Source organism: Stomoxys calcitrans, chromosome 2, assembly GCF_963082655.1.
Source record: "Stomoxys calcitrans chromosome 2, idStoCalc2.1, whole genome shotgun sequence".
Taxonomy (NCBI): Eukaryota; Metazoa; Arthropoda; class Insecta; order Diptera; family Muscidae; genus Stomoxys; species Stomoxys calcitrans.
The window spans coordinates 125416637-125439620 of record NC_081553.1 but is presented as its reverse complement, the minus strand read 5'-3'; the positions used below and the strand labels follow the sequence as shown (position 1 = coordinate 125439620).

The 22984-nt window shown below is 36.8% G+C and overlaps 1 protein-coding gene across 3 annotated transcripts in view; it reads left to right on the top strand.

The window, feature by feature from the left end:
- LOC106084472 (gelsolin) overlaps nt 1-22984 on the top strand; it is a 134045-nt gene that overhangs the window by 82139 nt on the left and 28922 nt on the right. Inside the window, exon 1 of one of the 3 annotated variants that reach the window (XM_059364115.1) lies at nt 12527-12626. The exons of the other annotated variants lie outside the window; for them this stretch is intronic. Within the exon in view, the coding sequence (XP_059220098.1) occupies nt 12542-12626 (85 nt within the window). The 5' untranslated portion in view covers nt 12527-12541. Of the gene's footprint in view, nt 1-12526; nt 12627-22984 lie in introns of those variants that run through there. 3 annotated transcript variants of the gene reach the window in all.

Here is a 22984-nt window from a genome sequence, read left to right as displayed (position 1 = left end):
ATATGAGAAGTTTGCTCCTGTTCCTTAATGGAATGTTCATGGCCAAATTTGCATTACAAGCGGAACGACTAGATACGACTTTTATGTTCAACACTAAACTCCTATATAGTCATCTCTTGCTACATTGGGATTGGATTTAAGAAGCACTGTGAGTGCTACCTACAAATAAACATTAGGGGAACAGTATTTTCATTGGTTACAGTTCCGTGAAATCAAAGAAAAACAAGTAAGAGCGCGCTTTTTTTAGACAAACAGAGAATAATGAATAAGAACTGTTATGCTATTGGAGCTATTTCAAGTTGTAGTCCGATTCGGATCATAAATGAATTGAATGCTAAACATTATAGAAGTCATTGTATACTATTTCAAGTCATTCGGATATGAATTGCACCTTGTAGGGGCTCAAGAAGCAAAATCGGAAGATCGGTTTATATGGGAGCTGCATCAAGCTATAGATCGATTCAGACCATATTTCACATGTATACTGAAGGTCATGGGAGAAGCCGTTGTACAAAGTTTAAACCAAATTGGATAATAGAGGCTCAAGAAGTCAAGATCCCAGTTCGGTTTATATGGCAGCTACATCAGGTTATTAATCGATTTTAACCGTACTTAGCGCAGTGGTTGGAAGTTACACCAAAACACCACGTGGAAAATTACAGCCAAATCGGATAAGAATTACGGCCTCTAAAAGCTGAAGAAGTCAAGATCCCAGATCGGTTTATATGGCAGCTATATCAGGCTATGTACCGATTTGCACCATACTAAGCACAGTTGTTGGAAGTCATAACAAAACACATCATGCTAAATTTCAGCCAAATCGGATGAGAATTGCGCCCTCTAGCGGCTCAAGAAATCAAGATCAAAGATCGGTTTATATGGCAGCTATACCAGGTTATTGACCGATTTTAACTGTACTTAGCACAGTGGTTGGAAGTGACACCAAAACACCATGTGCAAAATTACATCCAATTCGGATAAGAATTACGCCCTCTAAAAGCTGAAGAAGTCAAGACCCAAGATCGGTTTATATGGTAGCTATTTCAGGTTATGAATCGATTTGAACCATACTTAGCACAGCTGTTGAAAGTGATACCAAAACACCACGTGCAAAATTTCAGTCAAATTGAAAGAGAATTGCGCACTCTTGAGACTCTAGAAGCCCAGAAGTCAAGACCCCAGATCGGTTTATGGACCTATCCTATCAAAACATGGACCTATTTGGCCCATTTACAATCCCAACCGACCTACACTAATTAAAAGTATTTGTGCAAAATTTCAAGCGGCTAGCTTTACTTCTTAGAAAGTTAGCGTGCTTTCAACAGACAGACTGACGGACGGACGGACGGACATGGCTAGATCGACATAAAATGTCGCGACGATCAAGAATATATATACTTTATGGGGTCTTAGACGCATATTTCGAGGTGGTACAAACAGAATGACGAAATTAGTTACCCCTATCCTATGGTGGAGGGTATAAAAAGTAAGAACGTGTTCGGCCGGGCCGAATCTTGGGTACCGACCACAATGGATTCCGCTAAAAAAAATACCCATATTAACTGAGTTTGTATTTGAATTATTTTGTAGCGATCAAATTGGGAAGCGATTGTGGTTCCAATGATCTGAGGAAGTCAAATCGGGATATCGTTACTTAGGTGGGCCTACATCACCATATTGACCAATTAGGATAAAACTTGGTACTGATGTTGTAAGTTATAAGATAGGTTTTAGGGTCAAATTTCAACTAAATCAGGTGAAAATTATGCTTCTAGGGAATCAAAACGGCAAACCGGGGGCTGTTTTTTTTATAGACCGATTCTTATCGTACTTGCATGGATGTTGGAAGTCATAACAAAAGTCCTTGTTCCAAATTTCAGCCAAATCGGACGAAAATTTACGCTTGTAGGGGCTCAAGAAGTCAAATATCAGTTTATAGACCGACTAATATCTTACTAGGCATGGATGTTAGAAGTCATAACACAGGTCTTTGTTTCAAATTTCATCCAAATCTGATAAAAATTACGGTTTCTAGAGTCTAAAGAAGTCAAAAGCGGGGATCGGTTAATATGGGGTTTATATCCAAATCTGAACCAATATGACCCATTTGCAACCCCTAACGACCTACATCAATAAGAAATATCTGTGTAAAATTTCAAGCAGCTGGCTTTACGTGTTCGACCGTTTCGCTTTTTTTTAGCAGGATTCGGCCCGGCCGAACTTAGCATGCTTTTACTTGTTCAAGGTTACTTTTTCGTAATTAGAGCGCACTAGGTGTATGTCCATAGTGGCATGGGGTGGATTAATATACTCACCCCCTTTTTAACCTAACCTTACATAACTCAAAGAGGAGATACTTAAACATACTTTAATATTTCTTTCGTTTAAAGATTTCTTGTCAGATGTTATAAATTTACATATGTTACCCCAATGTCCATGCGTACATATAATTCGTGTCCACATACTTATACTATTGTTGCATGCAAACAAATTCAGCTACAATGTCAAACAGATTGAATGAATCCATTCAAATTAAAAAGGTGATGTTCACCGTAGTGTCGAATCATTCTGGCAAATTTGCACATGTGTGAGTAACAATTTTAACATAAATATATTTTTAAAGGAAAAAAAGCCAAATAACTACTTCTCAGAAATTCACACACGGTCAACCAAACATACGTGAAGAAGTAATATTGCATATGGGTTATTAGGTTGTACAGAAAACATAATTGGCAAATTATTAATCCATATGCCAAGTTTCATTTAATTAGGATAATAACTGCGATCTGTAGGTTTTTGGAAGGTAAATAAGAAGATCAATTTGTAGGGGTGCTACACCAGTCACTTTGGACCATACTTGACATGGATGCACAATCACATAACAAGATAAAGTTCAAAAAGAGGTTTTGAATTACATACATATAAATCACCCCATGCCACTACGGACATACCCAGCGGGAAACTTAATTCAACCTCAAAAAACCTCTACTTTGCATTGAATCTTTTCCCCTTTCCAAATTCGCTTCGTTCAAAAGCACCTTCTATAAGGGCATTTCTTAGCTATGATTTCTTTATGACCTTGCGCAAATAAACAAAAACAACAAACATAAAGGCATTAGGTTCGGCCGGGCCGAACTTTGGATACCCACCACCTCGGGTATATATGAAAACCCCCTTTCGTCACAATCCGGTGAAAATTGGATGACTTATGCACCCAAATTCGACATGGATATTGAGTGGTCCAATAAGTATAAGTCACTGTTGAATTTTGTATTTAAAATTTCAACAAAATCTGGTTATAAATAAAGCTTTTATGGGCCTTAGACTCTTAATCGGGACATCGGTCTATATGACAGCTATATCTAAATATAGTCCGATCTGAAACATATTTGGGTCCTATGTTAGGAGGCGTAAAGCTATTCAAAGTTTCAAATTTCAGCGAAAATGGAAAAAATAAAGCTTTTATGGGCTTCAGACCCTTTATCTGGAGATCGGTCTATATAGCAGCTATACCTAAATATAGTCCGATTTGATCCATATTTAGGTCAGATATCAGAAGGCTTAAGATAACCCTCTGTTTCAAATTTCAGCGAAATTTCAGCTCAATATCTCAATTTTTGAAGGCTGTAGAGTGATTACAACAGACAGACCGACAGACGCACGGACATCGTTAAATGGTCTTAGATTTTTACGACGATCTGAAATATATATACTTTGTAGGGTCGGAAATTGATATTTCGATGTGTTGCAAACGGAATGACTAAATGAATATACCCCCTATCCTACGGTGGTGGGTATAAAAAATACAAATAAAAAGCAAGTCGACACATATTAGGCTTTTGTCGACGTCATGGAGGGTCAGTGGATCAAATCCCGTCGATGGCAAATTAAGTTTTCGAAAATTTTAATAAAATTATCATTCTAAAAATAGATTATTGGTGATTTCAGTCTAATGATAAAACAATTAAAATAAGTTGTCTCTCTTAAGTAAAACTGAGAGCATTATTGTTTTTTCTTGTTGTCCTATACGTTCAAAACCTCCTTCTGCATACGGCCTTCATTAAGCCCTACTCTTAGATATGAGAAGGAAAGGCCTTATATTTTTGGACACGCCTTGTTAAATAGCAAGCAGTAGGGAAGGTCTCTGGCAGTCTTATGTCTCCAAAATTAGGCCATTTTGAAGCAGCTTTTACTCCTGAACTTTCCCTCTGGGTACACTAAAGCTTGTTGTGCGCTCTAAAAAGGAATTCCGTGCTGCTCACAAAATGCCTAATCGCTCTCCATTTTAAGCACTTTAGTTTTTTCAAGTCTGGTATCGTCTACGCACTTAGTGCCCGAGTTAGCGAAATCCGGGTATTGACATTTGAAATATACCAAAGATTCATCACCGTCCCCACATGTCACACAAACGCCGTTACTTGCAGCATCTATTCTGCATAGGTGTAATGATATCGGAAGCCATACCAACCTTGTTTCTACTTACTCTTGTCTTTACACGACCCACATTCACCCATATGGTTTTCATCTTGCTACTGACTGTTTTACTATTCCCCCCATAGTCCTATGTGTCCCGCAACAATACCGTAAGCCACTCTGACCTACTTCCTCTCAGTAATACTCCGTGTACATACGATCCGGATTCTTTCATTAGATTTTCGTCGTCCTATTATTGCCCAGGCCCTAAACTCTGACTGCATCGCCCGAAAGGTTTCGTATTCACCAAGTATACTATTGTTAGTCCTCCGGACTCAACGGCGTATTCGTTTTCCTTTTAGCAAACAAATAATGTGGATCGTGCCAACTTCGGAGAAGGCCTTAATCTCCTTCTTATACATCAAGGCTGTTCATTGTACCATCCTGATTGTTATAGCCCCGATGGTATGTTTATTGCTCGTAATGATGCTCACACTCGATGGCCTTGCGTTAACACAATATCACCTCATGCATTCCGTGATTGCCCGAGTTTCCGCCCTCAGGATTGCATTATGGTTAGCCGGTTAATGAAGCCTTCAGACCTAGTATGTCTAACTTTAAACCGTCCGTGTAGCATAGCAGGTGGCAATCCCAAAGTGTCGGCAATCCAAGACCATGCCACCGGCAACAGCTGGTCTGACTTGACCTAAAGTGTCAGGTATCAGATCAAAAATTCTTCCAATTCATCCAGTCGCCTCCATTATCCAACGATGATATGACCTGCTCCTGTCCTATATCCACTCTCCCATCGCTTTAAGTCCCATTAACGCATCTAGAATTACCTTTAGAGCCTTAGCGGGCGTTGCTAAGACAACATGTTCTCCGACCCTGTAGCATGGGAAAAGAAGGAACTGGATTTAACCCGCCCTATATCCTGTCATTGACTTATTGCACGCTCTATCAATTCTAAAAAGAAACTTCAAAAGCTCTCTGTTAGGGATTCTCTGCTTTCACAAATTCAAATTATTCATATTCATCTAATGCCCCTTAGTTAATGATATTTTCTTGTGAAAGCTGAACATTGGCGTAGGAAGTGCTCTACTCCTTGCTAGTCTCACCTTTCTGGAGTACGTACTTCTGTAATCCTGTGTGAACTGTGAAAACGCCGAGGGCCCTAGTGATCTTTTGGAAACTCCATAGGACGGTAATCTGACAGCCTCTTCCTCAGATAGAGTTGTTACGATTTTCCAAATATGTCGTCCGCAAAACTTAAACCCGGACCACCAGGTTGTCCCCTTTTTCATTTCTCTTTACTCCACTATGATTCGGCTCCGAAATGTTACGGACTGTGTTACATGTTTCGCAATTGTAAATCGCGAACGGGTTTTTCGACTGAGTTGCCCTGGTTGTATCATCCCAATACCCATCGTTCGGATCTCCGCTAGATGGATCGTTTTATAAACAGGTAAACGATAGAAGAACTGGGTTTCAGTGTAGAAACAGTTGCTAGGTAGCACTTGTGCTAGGGTTCTTCTTATCCATTCCTCGACCTCAAGTGTCGTCTCAGCTATTCGGTCCGAAATTTCTGCAGTTACATCCCGTTAACCTAAGGAAACCTGGATTATCTGGCAATGGTTCGACCAGCTTCAATCCATTCCCCCATCATTTTTTTGTCTCTCTTAGCCTCAAAGGCTATCTTATACTTAATCTGTACGAGTATGTCTTTGGGCCTGGATGTCACCGTAGCGCAGAGGTTAGCATGTCCGTCTATGACGCTGAACGACTGGCTTCGAATCCTGGCGAGACCATAAGAAAAAATGTTCAACTGTGGTTTTCCTCTTCTAATGCTGGTAACATTTGAGAGGTACTATGTCATGTACAACTTCTCTCCAACGAGTTGTCGCACTGCGGCACGCCGTTCGGACTCGGCTATAAAAAGGAGACCCCTTATCATTGAGCTTAAACTTGAATCGGACTGCACTCATTGATATATGAGAAGTTTCCCGCTGTTCCTTAGTGGAATGTTCATGGGCAAAATTTGCAATTTGCATGTCTTTGGGCCTAATGCTCAAAACTATCCCTTCCGCCCCTAGATAACGAGGTTCTTACAGACATTGATATCAGAGATGGTCCGTAAGACGATTTTTTAGGTTTCCGACTGTCAAAAAGTTGTAAAAGTCGAAAACGTCGTATACTTGTATAAAACGTAGAAAAAGTCGCAAACGTCATAAACCTTAATAACTCAGTGTAAAAGTTTGATTTTTAACAAATATTATTGTCACTTATTTGTTGTATATAGAAGAGTTTATATGTAAAAAAATTTCGCAATAAAAGTAATATTAAGTTTTTTTTTAATTTTTGCATTTACATTTTTCACACAATAAATTGGAAATATACGCAAATTTCAAGTCAATTTATAAAGTAACGTTTAAGGATTTTTTTGTGAAGCAAAAAATCAATAAATTATTAGTTTTCATCAATTATATTTAGAAATTGCAATTATTTTGTATCCTTTTGCAAAATTATTTGCTTCTCCCGTTTTAATTTGCTTTTTGAAAGCTGTTGTAAACGACATATGTTAAAAATGCATGACATCTGAGGAAGTGTCAAGTGAAACGGTACATGGAGTGTTAATACTTATGCCAAAATTTTTAGTTAATCAGATCAAAAATTCGACATATTTTCGTTCGAATTTTTTTTTCTGTCAGAAACCTAGTTTTTTGGCTAGGTTTACGACGTTTTCGACGTATGTAATATACGTCGGAAATGTATGTCATATACGTCACTGTTTCTGACAGGCCATCTCTGATTGATATTGAATTATTTTCGACCAAATAAACAAGCAGATCCGTGCTTTCAAACACTGACATGCTGACCCCTCCGCCATCTTATATAGAACATTTGAATATCTTTCCTTATGAAGTTGTATAATATCGTCTACGTGGCAGACTGATTCAAAACCATTATGGGCTACCGCTTATAGAAAAGGGTGATAAAAAAAACATAAAATTCCGAAAAATTCATGAAATCTTTATTCAAATCGATAGTTCGCTCCATATAATTTAATGTTTGAAGATTGGTTCATGCAAATGTTGACCGTTAATATAGCCCCACAAAAAATAGCCTAAAGGCGTTAAATCGCACGAACTAGGCGGCCAATTGACAGTCCCGAACGTGAAATAAAATGTTCACCGACTCGCCTCTCAATCCGTTGCCCATTTTTACACGTGCTGTATGGCATGTGGCACTGTCTTGTTGAAACCACATGTTATGCAAGTCAAGCTCTTTCATTTTGGGCAAAGAAAGTTGGATATCATCTAACGGTAGCGCTCACCATTCACAGTTACGTTACCATTCGCATTTTGAAGAAGTACGTTCCAATGATGCCACCAGCCCATAAACCGCACCAAACTGTGACTTTCTGGATGCATTGGTAGCTCTGGCATTGCTTCTGCCAGATCTTCATTCCAAAAAATCGACAATTCTGCTTATTTATATGCCTATTGAGCCAAAAATGGGCTTTGTCGCTGAACACAGTGAACTTTCTTAACAGAGCACGCATTTTTTTTGATTATAAAACTCAATAATTTTCAAGAGTTGTTGGTTTGTAAGACGATTCATGGTTGAATTATAGACCAAACTGAAGATGTTTGACAGTGAAATAAAACACGAAACGTGCGTGAACTGTTTAAACTAGTGTTGCCAAAAATATAATAGCTTCAAAAATCATTCTTAAGTTATATTTAGGAGTGGTGATTAAATACCATTCTGTGAAGTTCCCTGCTTTTAATCACTAGGCAAGAAGATCCAAATTTTATCCATCTATTCCTTAACAAGTGGCAATACAGTCTATAAAAGACTGGTTCACCTGGTTCTAGTATAAGGATTGATAGGTGCGTCGGTCCTCACATTGATAGGTGTTGTACATTGTGCCAATGTGTACAATTGTGTTTGACAATTCTGCAATCTTGCATGAATTTTTCGGCACAATCTATGGTAACTTCCTCACTTGAGTTACATCCTCATGACTTTTTATATGCATTTTATATACAATATCAACGTAATTGACATAAATGTGACTGGATTTTATAAGCCTTAAAGCAAATGGCAGCAGTAGCCAGAAAGGAATCAGCCAAACAAACGACTGGAAAAAATCACCATCATGATGGTCAATATTGTTGGTCACATAATTATCAATGGCCAGACTTCGACTGTACATTTGTGGCCATGGAATGTCGAATGCATATGTGGCAGGCAGAAAACTTTAACTTCTTTTGTTGAATATAAACTTTAAGATTATTTTATATGCTTTTAACATTTTTCATATATTCTATAAATAAAGAGTTCTTACACGGGAAAAAATGTTGTCCTAGTTTTAAAGATTCTAGCCAAAGATAAGCAAACTTAGTTTAAAGATGATGAATTTTCGAACTTCTTTAGAAAACTTTTGCTTTGGTGAAAGATATTTTTTACATTCTATTAAAGATTTTTTATTTTAAACGGTAGGTTAATAGATCCTTAACTTTTAATCTAAAATGATGTTCAAATACCAAAATGGCTCGTTTTCATTGCTTAAATCCTGCAAATATGGAAAAATCATAAATTTCGGGCTAAATTGTTTTCTGTGAAGACTAAAATTGTGTTATTTTCAAAAATGCCTGCCTTCTATGAAGAGCCCCATGGCGGAAAGGTTAGCTTCTCCGTCTATGGTGGTTATCCCCTTACTAATGCTGGCGACATTTCTAGCGTCTTCTTCCATGAACATTGTGTTCTTCTGTATAATGGCATTCAGACTCGGCTACAAAAGGTGGTACCTTATCATTAGACTTCAAATTTCTATGAGCTATCACTGATTGATATGAGAGATTTATCTTCTCAGTCCCGTAATGGGATGAACGAAGGCAAATTTGGATTTTCAAGTGTTTCTCGAGACAACTTATTATGTTTAAACAAATAATTTGCCATATTTATTTAAGGAACATTTTTGGATTCCTTCTTTTAAATATTTCATATATGGAGGAAATGGTTCACATAACATTTTTATTTGAATATCCATCCTTAATGTCACAAACATTCGTAGCAAGGTAGAACGAGGCGGTTGATTGACAGGAGACACTCACATGCACCTCGGACTCGCATCATGTGCATTCTTGTAAATGCATTTTTGCTCTGCTGCATTGGTGTCATGGGTGTTTGTAAACCAGAGCGAATGGCCAATGACTACGGCTACATGTATCCATACATATTAAAAAAAGCATTTCCCATATCACAGTCATATTATGTCGCATTTATTTAACACCATTATATCCTTATTTATTAAAAAAATCCTCCTGAAAGTATTTTTAATTTTATTTTGCCAATATTTAAAAAGAGCTTAAACGTTGTATCCTTCGATTGCAAACACACACATACTTATACCTTCAGAGTACGATAGTCTGGTGCGGAAAGTCTATATCGATATATTATGTCGCCTGGAAATACTGTTTATATTAACAAATTATCTTTAAATACTCAATTCCAACACCAAGAAATGCTTTAAACTTTTATGTAGTTGCAATCACAGATTGAAGAGTATAAATAAGGGCAATTTTGTTCAATGGTAGAGAGGAAAACAGCATTGAGAAAATACAATTTTAAAAGAATTAGGAATCAACAACCAATCGCACAGATTTAAAAAAAAACTGCTGGAGCGTCAGTGCCAGAGTAGAGATACATTTTAAATCAAAAAGCACGAACGCGTGATTGCACTTGGATCTCACTCACGAACTACGTGATTCACTTGTGACACGACCAGAGATGGTCTGTCAGAAACAGTGACGTATATGACATACATTTCCGACGTATATTACATACGTCGAAAACGTCGTAAACCTAGCCAAAAAACTAGGTTTCTGACAGAAAAAAAATTCGAACGAAAATATGTCGATTTTTTGATATGATTAACTAAAAATTTTGGCATAAGTATTAACACTCCATGTACCATTTCACTTGACACTTCCTCATGTCATGCATTTTTAACATATGTCGTTTACAACAGCTTTCAAAAAGCAAATTAAAACGGGAGAAGCAAATAATTTTGCAAAAGGATACAAAATAATTGCAATTTCTAAATATAATTGATGAAAACTAATAATTTATTGATTTTTTGCTTCACAAAAAAATCCTTAAACGTTACTTTATAAATTGACTTGAAATTTGCGTATATTTCCAATTTATTGTGTGAAAAATGTAAATGCAAAAATTAAAAAAAAAACTTAATATTTCTTTTATTGCGAAATTTTTTTACATATAAACTCTTCTATATACAACAAATAAGTGACAATAATATTTGTTAAAAATCAAACTTTTACACTGAGTTATTAAGGTTTATGACGTTTGCGACTTTTTCTACGTTTTATACAAGTATACGACGTTTTCGACTTTTACAACTTTTTGACAGTCGGAAACCTAAAAAATCGTATTACGGACCATCTCTGGACACGACAACTGCAACTCATGAACACACCTCTAGTTAGATGAGTAGCTTAGGCTAGGTTAGGTTGAAAAGAGGGTGCGGATATTATTCCGCCTGATGCCACTATAGACATACACCTAAAGCAGTAATCGGCTTATTGTGCATTCTAAATACTAACAAGTAAAACCGTGCTAAGTTCGACCGGGCCGAATCTTATATACCCTCCACCATAGATCGCATTTGTCGAGTTTTTTTTCCCGATATCTTCTTTTAGGAGGAGGAAGGAGGAGGACAATAATTGATTTAATATTGGAGCTATATCAAGTTATAGTTCGATTCGGACCATAATTGAATTGAATGTTGGAGACCATAGTAGAAGTCAATGTGTAAAATTTCAGCCAATTCTATAAGAATTGCGCCCTTTAGGGGCTCAAGAAGTAAAATAGAGAGATCGGTTTATATGGGAGCTGTATCAGGCTATAGACCGATTCGGACCATATTTGACAAGTATATTGAAGGTCATGGGAGAAGCCGTTGTACAAAATTTTTGCCAAATCGGATAATAATTACGCCCCCCGGAGGCTCAAGAAGTCAGGATACCAGATCGGTTTATATGGCAGCTGTATCAGGTTATGGATCGATTTGAACCATATTTGACACAGATGTTAGAAGTCATAACAAAACACCTCATGCAAAATTTCAGCCAAATCGGATAAGAATTGCGCCCTCTAGTGCCTCACGAAGTCAAGATTTAAGATCTTTTTATATGGCAGCTATATCAGGTTATGGACCGATTTAAAGCATACTTAGCACAGTTGCTGGAAATCATATCGAAACATGTTGTGCAAAATTTCAGCCAAATCGAATAGGAATGGCCCCCTATAGACGCTCAAGAAGTCAAGACCCCCGATAGGTTTATATGACAGCTATATCAGGTTATGGACCAACCATACTCAGCACAGTGATTGGAAGTCATAATAAAACACCTCATGCCAAATTTCAGCCAAATCGGATAAGAATTGTGCCCTCTAGGGGCTCAAGAAGTCAAGATCCAAGATCGGTCTATATGGCAGCTATATCAAAACATGGACCCATATAGCCCTTTTACAATCCCAACCGACCTACGCTAATAAGAAGTATTTGTGCAAAATTTTAAGCGGTTGGATTTACACCTTTAAAAGTTATCGTGCTTCCGACAAACAGACGGACGGACAGGCATGGCTAGATTAAAATGTCATGACAATCAAGAATATGTACTTTATTGGGCCTTAGACGAATATTTCGAGGAGTTACAAACAGAAGGACGAAATTAGTATATCCCCATCCTATGGTGGAGGGTATAAAAACTAACCTCAAAAAAAATGTAAGTCAGTAATTCTGTACTACTAATAAATCCCTAGTTCTTTTTCATACCACGCCCCTAAGTCGGTACATATCAGATAGCCATGAAATCCGGGTAATGACATAGAAAATGGTCCAACTTCTCATCATCTTCCCCACATACCCCACGCATACTATCATAGGTGATCTTGTATTCCTACAGGGTGGCTGATGAATATTGCTACATTAAGAAACTCAAATAATTTTTTTTCGGTGTATGGAATACATATTTCTTTTATTCATGTTAAAGCTCGTTCAATTTTATTAAATATAGTTTAATTTGTTTTAAAAATAATGGAATTTAAATGCCCCCCCTGCTCGTTGATGCATGTGCGGCATCTTAGCAAAAAGTTATTCATTACTGCTTGGAGAGTTGAGACAGGAATAGCCGCAATTGTTGCTCGAATGGATTGCTTTAGTTCATTCAAATTTGTTGGTTTTGCTTTGTAAACTTCCTGTTTGCAATGACCCCACAAGAAAAAGTCAGGTGCAGTAAGGTCAGGCGACCTGGGTGGCCAACGGAATGTGGAGTTTCTGGATATCAGTTTATTGGGAAATTTTCGTCGCAATTCTGTCATAACAGGTTGGGCTATGTGAGGACCTGCACCATCTTGCTGAAACCACACAGAGTTAAAAGAAATTCTCTTTCGGCGTAATTCTGGATAGAAAAACTCTCTCAACATGTTCAAGTAGCGGTCTCCAGTAACCGTAACGGGGTGACCGTTTTCTTCGAAGAAGTAGGGCCCGACAATGAAACGTGATGAAACTGCACACCACACTGTGACACGAAGTGGATGCAATTCCGTCTCATGGAGTGTCTGTGGGTTGGAAGCACTCCATATTCGACAATTTTGTTTGTTTATGTTGCCGTTCAAATCGAAATGGGCCTCGTCAGACATGAAAAGACAGTTCAACATGTTTCCATCCTCTTCCACCATTTGAAGCATCTTCTGGCAAAATTCCAAGCGAATCGGCAAGTCTGCAGCGTTCAGTTTGTTGGCCATTTGAATTTTATATGGGAATAAGTCCAAATCTTTGTGCATAATTGACTGTAATGACTGTCTGCTTATACCCATTTGAGCAGATAAGCTTCTTGTCGAAACTCTTGGATTGTGTTGTATCGCAGCAGCTACAGCAGCGATTGTTTCCTCCGTTCGAACTGAAGGGTTTCGATGGTAAGGTCTTCTGTTGACTGTCCCATGCTCGGCAAAATTGTTTACAAGTCTCATTATGGTCCATCTGCTCGGAGGATTGCCGCCAAACGTGCGTCTATACTCTCTTTGAACCGAAACTACAGACTCCAGTGCGTGATAGCGGCGGACAATCCAAATTCTTGTTTCGGTGTCCCAGTTATCCATTTTTGTCAAATCTAAGAATCAATCTGCAAAATAAAAAAAAAATCGACCACATTCATTAAATAGAAAAAAAGTTATTACATTTTTTTTTGGTAGCGGCTTTCATCAGCCACCCTGTATATGTCCCGTTATGTTACCGAAAGATGTACTCACCTCCTTTCTATCTCCTTTCGATATAAGCCTCGTCTTCTTACGATCCAGATCTCCCCATAGGATTTTCGTCGTCCTACCGACCGTTTCGCTATTCCACAGTGTTACATGCGCATTAGTCGCCATGTTCATAACTCGGACTGCGTCGACCCGAAAAGCCTTGGGTTAACCAAGTTTATTGATGGCAGTTCCCTGGCCTTCATTGTCAAATCGTCGGGTCCTTCATTCCCCCTTACTCCGCTATGGCCCGGTATCAAACAATGCGGATCGTGCCATCCTCTGTCTAAAGATGCTAATCTTCTTCTTACATTGCAAGACTGTTTGTGACCTTACCGTCTTGGTTGTTATTGCCCTTATGGCAATTTTAATGTTCGTAAAGATGTTCACCCTCGACGTCCTCGCCTTGGCACCACATCACCTCACGCATTCCGTGATCGCCTGGATCTCCGCCTGCAGGACCGAATTATGGTCAGACAGTCTAAAACAGATCTCAGTTCCTGGGTTCTCAATGTAGACCCCCAGGTCCACTCTGTCCTCAAGGTTTCATTCATCTGTGTATCATTGAATTCCGGATGACAGTACCAGAGTTTCATCAATCAAGGACTGTACCGCACTCTACAATAAGTGTCACTCCGGCATTTCCAAAATATTTCTGGGCTGCCAAATCTTCATTTGTGGTCCGATTTCTAAAATTCTTCTTTTTTGCTCAATAGTGCTTAAAAGTTCCTGCAAAAAAGTCAAAAAAATATATTAAAACATTTTTGTTTGGGATTTTCTTAGTTTTTCTGCACCAGTTGTTGCAAATTTGACCAAAAATTTATCCACATGTCCCTTAGAATATGTTTTATCCAGGCCTAAAGGACCCGTTCCACCCGGTACGGGTCTAAGGATCAGTGTGTCGGTCCGCACATTGTTAAAAGCCTCTTCGATATCAATGCATACCGTCAATGTGTACGTCTTGGCATCGAAGGTTTTTATACCCACCACCGTAGGATAGGGGGTATATTCATTTAGTCACCCAATACATCGAAATATCAATTTCCGACCCATTTGGATATAGCTGCTATATAGACCGATTTTCCGATAAAGGGTCTAATGACCATAAAAACTTTATTTTTCATCCGATTTTGCTGATATTTGAAACAGTGAGTAGTTTAAGGCTTCCCGACAACTGATCGTTAAGATCGGACGATATTTAGATACATCTACCACATAGACCGATCTCCCGATAAAGAATCTGAAGGCCATAAAGCTTTATTTATTACCCGATTTCGCTGAAATTTACAACAGTAGGTTATTTTATGCCTCTCGACATCTGACCTAAATATGGATTAAATCGATCTATATTTAGATGTAGCTGTCATATAGACCGATCTGCCGATAAAGGGTCTGAAGCACATAAGTGAGTGTTTCTGAGCCTCACGATATCCGGCCCGGCCGAACTTAATGCTTTTTTACTTGTTTCTATTTAATTGCAAATTCGTTATATGGTAAGGAACACATGAAAAACTGATCTACCGCCTAAAAACAGCATAGTTATGATTTCCATTAGTTTCTCTTTTGGAAGTTAACATGACTGTTTAGATTTTTTTTCATGAGCCATATAATTGACTGACATTTACCTACTTATTTAATCTACACTTCACAAGACATGCTCTAGGTCTTGTTTAATGATCCTTCTCTAATTAAAGATAGGAAAAAGTGTTCACTTAAAACACTGTTTTGTGCGAAATTCGGGGATTCTACGAAATGAGTAAAAAAATACTTCAAATCCGATTATATGATCAACTTAATTTAGGTTATCGTTAAAACCATAAAATCAAGATTAAATTGAATAGTAAATTCATTTAAGTCATGTGTTGTCTAATAAAAATAATGTCTAATAGTGATATGTAACTGTTCAGGTATAACTGAAGCATAAATATACGCAATCGTGCGTCATAAGAACGCATGTAGCATGCAATATAGATGAACGAATTAAAAAACGAAATCTCTTGGGCGATTCGAACATTGAATGGGTTAACCCGTTTATGTTTTTCATAGCGAGGAAGTTTTATAGAAATGGATTATTTTCATGAATAGCCTAATAAACAACTTATGTTAGAGAGTAAGGCTGGCAAAGAACGAAGGATTATGTTTCATCAGGTTATGTACCGATATACAATATACATACATAGAAATGCAAAAAATGCTGGATCAATTTAATTGAATATACATTTGAAACCTATATATGATACAATAGTTCGATTAATAATAACAAGAAGAAGAATTGACTTTAGGTCGATACTCCAACTAAAGTTCTGTTAACTAAGAAATTAGCATAATCCTTGTTCATTATATTTAGGCAAAAAGTTTGGTAAGGATGTCTGCCACCACATACTCCTTTGAAATATACTTCATCATTATTATGATTGACTTTTGTTGTCAAAGTGTGTATCAAAGCTTCACCTTGACCACCACTTATTTTCAATGATCTTAATTAAATCAGCACTAAAAAGAGGAAGCATTATTAGTTTGTTGGTTTTTGAAAGTCAGTGATTCTTTGAACGTCTTCCAAATATAGCTTTTGGTTATGGTCATCCTAATAACTTATGTAGCTGGACCTAAATCTTGAATTTTACATCAAAACTTTTTATGTCATCACGATTAATCTTACAACATTTCATTCTTATGAGTCGAGATAACTGTTTCTAAAGACGACTTTGGATACTCATCACCATCGTTATGAAACTTCTCCAAATTACAACAAAATAGTATAAAACAAGTAAAAGCGTGCTATGTTCGGCCGGGTCGAATCTTATATACCCCCCACCATGGATCGTATAGGTAAACAAAGGATAATGAATAAGAATTACTATGCTATTGGAGCCGGTTCGGGCCATACTTGGTTTGGTTGTAGATACCATTGTGCAAAATTTCAACCAAATCGGATAAGAATTGCGCCCTAGAAATAAAATCGGGAGATTGGTTTATATAGGAGCTATATCAGGTTATGGACCGATTCAGACCATATTTGGCACGTATATTAGAAGTTATAGGTACAGAGACTGAGCAAATTTTCAATAAAATCGGATAAGAATTACGCCCTCTAAAGGTTCAAGAAGTTAAATCGGGAGATCGGTTTATATGGGAGCTATATAAGGTCTTGGACCGATTTGGACCATATTGGGCGCATCAATTAAGTGTCATAGAACACGATATAAAATTTCAGCCAAATCGGATAGTAATTGGTCCCTATAAAGGCTCAAGAAGATAAATTCGGATGTCGGTTTATCAAAACATGCACAACTGATCTACACTTATAGGAAGTATTTGTGTAAAATTTCAAGCAACTAGCTTTACTCCTTCGATAGTTTATTTCGAGGTGTTACAAACAGAAGAAATGACGAAATTAGTATGCCCCCATTCTATGGTGGAGGACGCCAAGTACGATTCAAATCGATCCAAAACCTGAGCTTCCGTATAAATCGACCTCCCGATTTGACTTCTTGAGCCTGTAGAGGGTGCAATTCTTATCGGATTTGGCTGAAATTTTGTACTATGACGTCTTAATGACATTTAATGGATGCAGCAAGTTTGGTTCGAATCAGTCTTAAACCTGGTATAGCTTCCATATAAACCGATCTCCCAATTTGACTTCTGAGCCTCTAGAGGACGTAATTTTTATTCGATTTTGTTGAAATTTGGCTCATTCACCGAATCCATGCAAAAAATGCTCTTAATCGGTCCATAATCTGACCGAGACCATCAAAAAAAATTTTCAGTGGTGGTTTTCCCCTTTTAATGCTAGCAACACTATGCCATGTAAAACTTCTCTCCAAAGAGGTGTCGCACTGCGGCACGCCGTTCGGACTCGGCTATAAAAAGGAGGCCCATTATCATTGAGATTAAAACTTGAATCGCAGTGCACTCATTGATATGTGAGAAGTTTGCCCCTGTTCCTTCATGGAACAAACCGATCTTCTGATTTGATATCTTGAGCCTCTAGAGGACATAATTTTTATCCGATTTAGCTGAAATTTTGCACAGTGATTTCTTCCATGCCCTCTAATACACGCAAAAACTAAAACGTTTGGGAAATTTGTACAACAAAAAATACTTTTATCATACTTTTTTGCTTTTATTGTAACCGTGTAACGTTTCGCTTCAACATATCGAACGATAGCCTTAAACGAAGTGTTATTGAAAGTAACTAACTGTGATTACCTAAACCATTTAGCAGCTTCGTCTACCGCAAAAGGACCTTCTTATTGTTCTAAAACCAAAAACTCTTTAATTGCAAAAGAGCTTCGAAGCCGCAAACGATTATTCGTGTACTAGACCAATAATTATTATCTTATGTTTGTTACTAGATAAGATGATAAGATAAGAAGAGTATTTGAGCGTATAGACCAGTGATAAATACTTACTCTCTTGCTTATTACTTGGTATGAGCTTGTCACTGGTATAGAGACATTCTCACACACAACATTTTTTCCTTTTTTGTTTTGACTGAGCAAAAAGCAGTCAGTATATTGAGCAGCTCGGACGAATTTTTGAAGTCTCGGTTAGAGCAACACACAAATACTTTTTATTAGTGTAGGTCGGTTGGGATTGTAAATGGGCCAAATCGGTCCATGTTTTGATATAGCTGCCATTTAAACCGATCTTGGGTCTTGACTTCTTGAGCTTCTAGAGAGCGCAATTCTAGTCTAATTTGACTGAAATTTTGCAGGTGGTGTTTTCGTACTACTTTCAAAAACTGCGCTAAGTATGGTTCAAAACGGTCCATGTTTTGATATAGCTGCCATATAAACCAATCTTGGGTCTTAAATTTTTGAGCCTTTAAAGGGCGCAAAATTCTCGTCCAATTTGGAAGAAATTTTGTACAACGGCTTCTCTCATGACCTTCAACACACGTGTCTAAAATGGTCTGAATCGATCTATAGCTTGATATAGCTCCCATAAAAAACCGATCTCCCGATTTTCTCCTTGAGCCTCTACAGGGCGCAATTCTTATCCGAATAATTTGGAGTATTACACAATGACTTCTACAATGTTCAGCATTCATTTATGGTCCGAATCGGACTATAACTTGATATAGCCCCAATAGCATAACAGTACTTATTCAATATTTTTTGTTTGCCTTAATAGAGATACTGCGCATAGAACTCGACAAAAGCGATCCATGGTGGAGGGTATATAAGATTCGGCCCGGCTGAACTTAGCACGCTCTTACTTGTTTTTGCCTGTATACGTTTCAAATATGGTCTACAGCGGTCCATAAACTGATATAGGTACCATGCAAACCGATCTCGTCCTAAGTCCCTCTAGGGCTCAATTCTTATCCGATTTAGTTGAAATCTTGCACAATGGGATCTACTATTGTCTTTAGCAAGTATGGTCCTAATAGGGTTTATAACCTGACATAGCTCCATAGCTCGTTTGTTTGCCTACAAAGAGACACCGGGCAAAGAACTTGAGCAATGCGATCCATGGTGGAGGGTGGAGGCCGATCTTAGAATGATTTTATTTGTTTAATCTTAGGTATTATTTCGTGTAATAGGTTTTTAATTACAGGTATTCCAGTGGGTAATGATATGTTCTTAGCTTTTTTTTGCTGCAAAGCTAAAATTTATGAAGAGACACAAGAGATAAAAAATTGAAACGAGTCACCTTTTTCGTGTAACAAAACATCTTTTGCTGTAAACAAAATGTATTTGGCTTAAAAATTGCTGAATTTTAGCATAATAGGGTCATCCCTTATCATAGACGAATTTTCTAAAAGTTTTACTATAAAGAAAATGACGTTTACATCAAAAGATGGTAAATTTGCTATTAACGCAAAGGTATTCGAAACATTTTATTTTTTTGCGTGCATGACTGCCACAATATGTACCGTGTTCGTCGAAATAGGTTCAGATTTAAATATAGATCCCATATATATGTTCATTCGATTTCAGCTAATGGTGTAATAATTTGGTGATTTGTTAACCGATCTTCACGAACTTTGCTACTCTCTCTTATGACTCTTAAGATGATTGGTGAATTTCGTAGAAATCGAATCAGGTTTAGAAGTAGCTCTCATTTAAATTTTTTTTTGGAAAGTTGAGAAAATACAGTGATAATCATATGCAATGTCTTGTACTGGCTCAGCTTTCCTTAAGAAAAAAATGTATTTCTTCCCCTAAACAGATTCTCAGTAGACTGTTTATAGCGGATAGGTTAGACCTAAACCAAAACAATACGATCACTCAATCTCGATCTCAAAATCCGATAGAATTAAATTGTCATACACAGGAAACTAAACTGAAAGCACATTTAGAATAGTGCGGGGAAGGCATTCAAGCGTATGTATTTTTCAAAATTTAATTTAACAAAAAACATCTTTTAAAAAAAATTTAATATTGATAATGTAAATATTTAATCTAAAACAACATAACACTTTGCCTTACTTTTTGTTTAAAGGGGTTTTCTTTTAATAGAACTATGGTCTAAAGTTGATTATAATGCTGTTGAAAAATTTTCTTCATTAATGTAAAACTACCCAAATACAGAGCAAAAACAATTTGCCTTTAGAAACAAAAAATTTTAATAATAATCAAGTACATTTTTAATTATCTGAATGTATAATAGCATATAATAAACAAAAAGCAAATGCTTCTGAAATCAAACTTTAAAAGTTGGCGTTACTTTTTATGAATCACGAGTATTAATCCTTAACTTTGAGATTATTTAAATGAGTTGGGGATTTTTTTGATGTATGTGTATGTGTAAGTGTCTGTGTGTAAGTGAAAGCATTTATAATTATTTTTTAATAATGTCAGAAAAAATTATAAAAGCACTTGCGGCAATTTCTCAAGCGCTTGTTTCATCAGTAGTAGTTGAGTGAAAATAAATTATTGTAAATGAGAAAAGAATGAAAAAAAAATGGTTTAAAATTGAATTAATGTTGTGCTGATGGATTGGAAATGGGTAGGAAGCAGATTATGCAAGATTTCGAATAGAACATTTTAAATATGCATACGGCTTAATTGCTTCGCTCAGTCTTGGGGAAGGAAAAATGAAACTTTTAATATGACAAATTGATAAAAGCATAATTATGCTGTGCTTAGGTAATCAAAGAAGAATTTCTCTATATTTGAATTTTAATAAATTTTAAGGCATTTAAAGATTGTTTCATCATCGGCCTAGGGCAGGCTACCTGCGTGGGGATAGCTAGACAAAATCTTGCTGAAGAGAAAAGGCAGTCCCTGACCGAAGATCGAGGATATGCAACAAAAATGCATTCATATCCATTAAGATTTTTATAACCCACACCACCACTGTATTACAGGGTATTATAGATTTGAGCATTTGTTTGCAACGCTAAGAAGAAGAAGAGCTAGACCCATTGATAAGTATACCGATCGACTCAGAATCACTTTCTGATTCGAATTAGTCATGTCCGTCTGTAAGTCTTTGTATTCTTGTAATCAAAGTGCAGGTGGTTTTTGTTATCCAATCATCTCGAAATTTTGCACATTCACTTCATCATTCATCACTTTTTTGACCCAAGGACGAACGCTTTTGATTTTCATCGAAATCGGTTCAGATTTAGATATAGCTCCCATATATATGTATCACCCGATTTGCACTTAAATAGCCGTAGTAAAGGCAATTTTCCACCGATCTGCACAAAATTTCGCATGGATTGTTTCGTTACTGATTTTAACATATTTGCAATATTTCATCAAAGTCGGTTCAGATTTAGATATAACTCTCATATATATATATCGCCTGATTTGCACATAAATGGCCGCAGTAGCTACAATTTTCAACCGATCTGCACAAAACTTGGCATGGATTGTTTTATTACTGATCTTAACATATCTGGGAAATTTTATAAAAATCGGTTTAGATTTAGATATAGCTCCCATATATATCGTTCATCCGATCCGTTCATCCGAGGCTGTAGAATCCACAATTTTCGTCCGATTTTGTATGAGACGTTTAAATTGACGTACCAATACATGTGCAAATTTCATTGAAATCAGTCCTAATTTAGATATAACTCCAATGTCTATATTTCATCCGATATGGACTTTTAAGGCAGTAAAATCCACGATTTTGGTCATATCTCTACAATATAGGGTGGGTGTGAGTTGTTCTATTTCATGTCCAGGTATGTGTCATTAAAATTGGCGCAGGTTTCGATATAACTCCTATATAATCTTTTATCCGATATGGCCTTTTAATGATGTGGAAATCCAAATCTTTTGTCCTATGGTAGGAAAATCTTACAAGGTTCTTAATTGCTTTTTCAATTGGTATCCCAATTAAAGTCTGACTAGATTTCGAAATAAGCTCTACATATATAAAGTACTACATGTACGAAGTGGTGTTGGGTATTATATAGTCGGCACCTTCCGACTTTTGCCTTTCCTTACGGGTTTTTATTTAAATTTTCATTTATTTTTCAATATTTCGCCCATCCTTTGGTAGGCATTTTCATGAAAATCTAACGTAAAACAAAATATATAAACAAACACGTACAGCGGTCAAAAAAAGTATTCATCATTCAATGTTTTTTTTTTAATAAGTCTACAAAAGACAATTGGAATAAAAACATATTAAACTAATGATGCAGTAGTGCTTGTGTGATATATATGTACACAATTTCATTGTTTTTAAAGAAAAAAATAGTATTTATTGGAACAAAAAGGGCCATTTTACAGCTGAACACAAAAAATTAAACAAAAAAAGTATTCATCATTGCAAAAAAACAAAAAAATAAATAACATAATTTAAAAAAATTAATACTTTGTTATTCGACCACCGCGTCTTATAACTTCTTTTAAACGGTTTGACATCGATTGGACTAATTTAGCGGTTATATTTTGGTCTATATTAGCCCATTCCTCCATTATCACCTGTTGCATTTGATTCTTGCTCGAAAAATTGCGCGTTCTCAATTGGCGTTCGAGATGTTCCCAAAGATGTTCAATTGGGTTCAAGTCGGGACTTTGAGGAGGAGTTTTAATGACTTTGGGGCAGTTATACAGCATCCACATCTTGGTATTTAAAGCAGAATGTTTGGGGTCATTATCTTGATAATATTGAAAATTATTACCAAGCCCAAGTTTTACAGCACTATCTTTTAAATTCCTCTTTAAAATGTCAATGTAATACTTATGATCCATTACTCCATTAATAATTTCAAGATTTCCCGCTCCTGAAGCCGCCATACACCCCCAAACCATTAAACCACCTC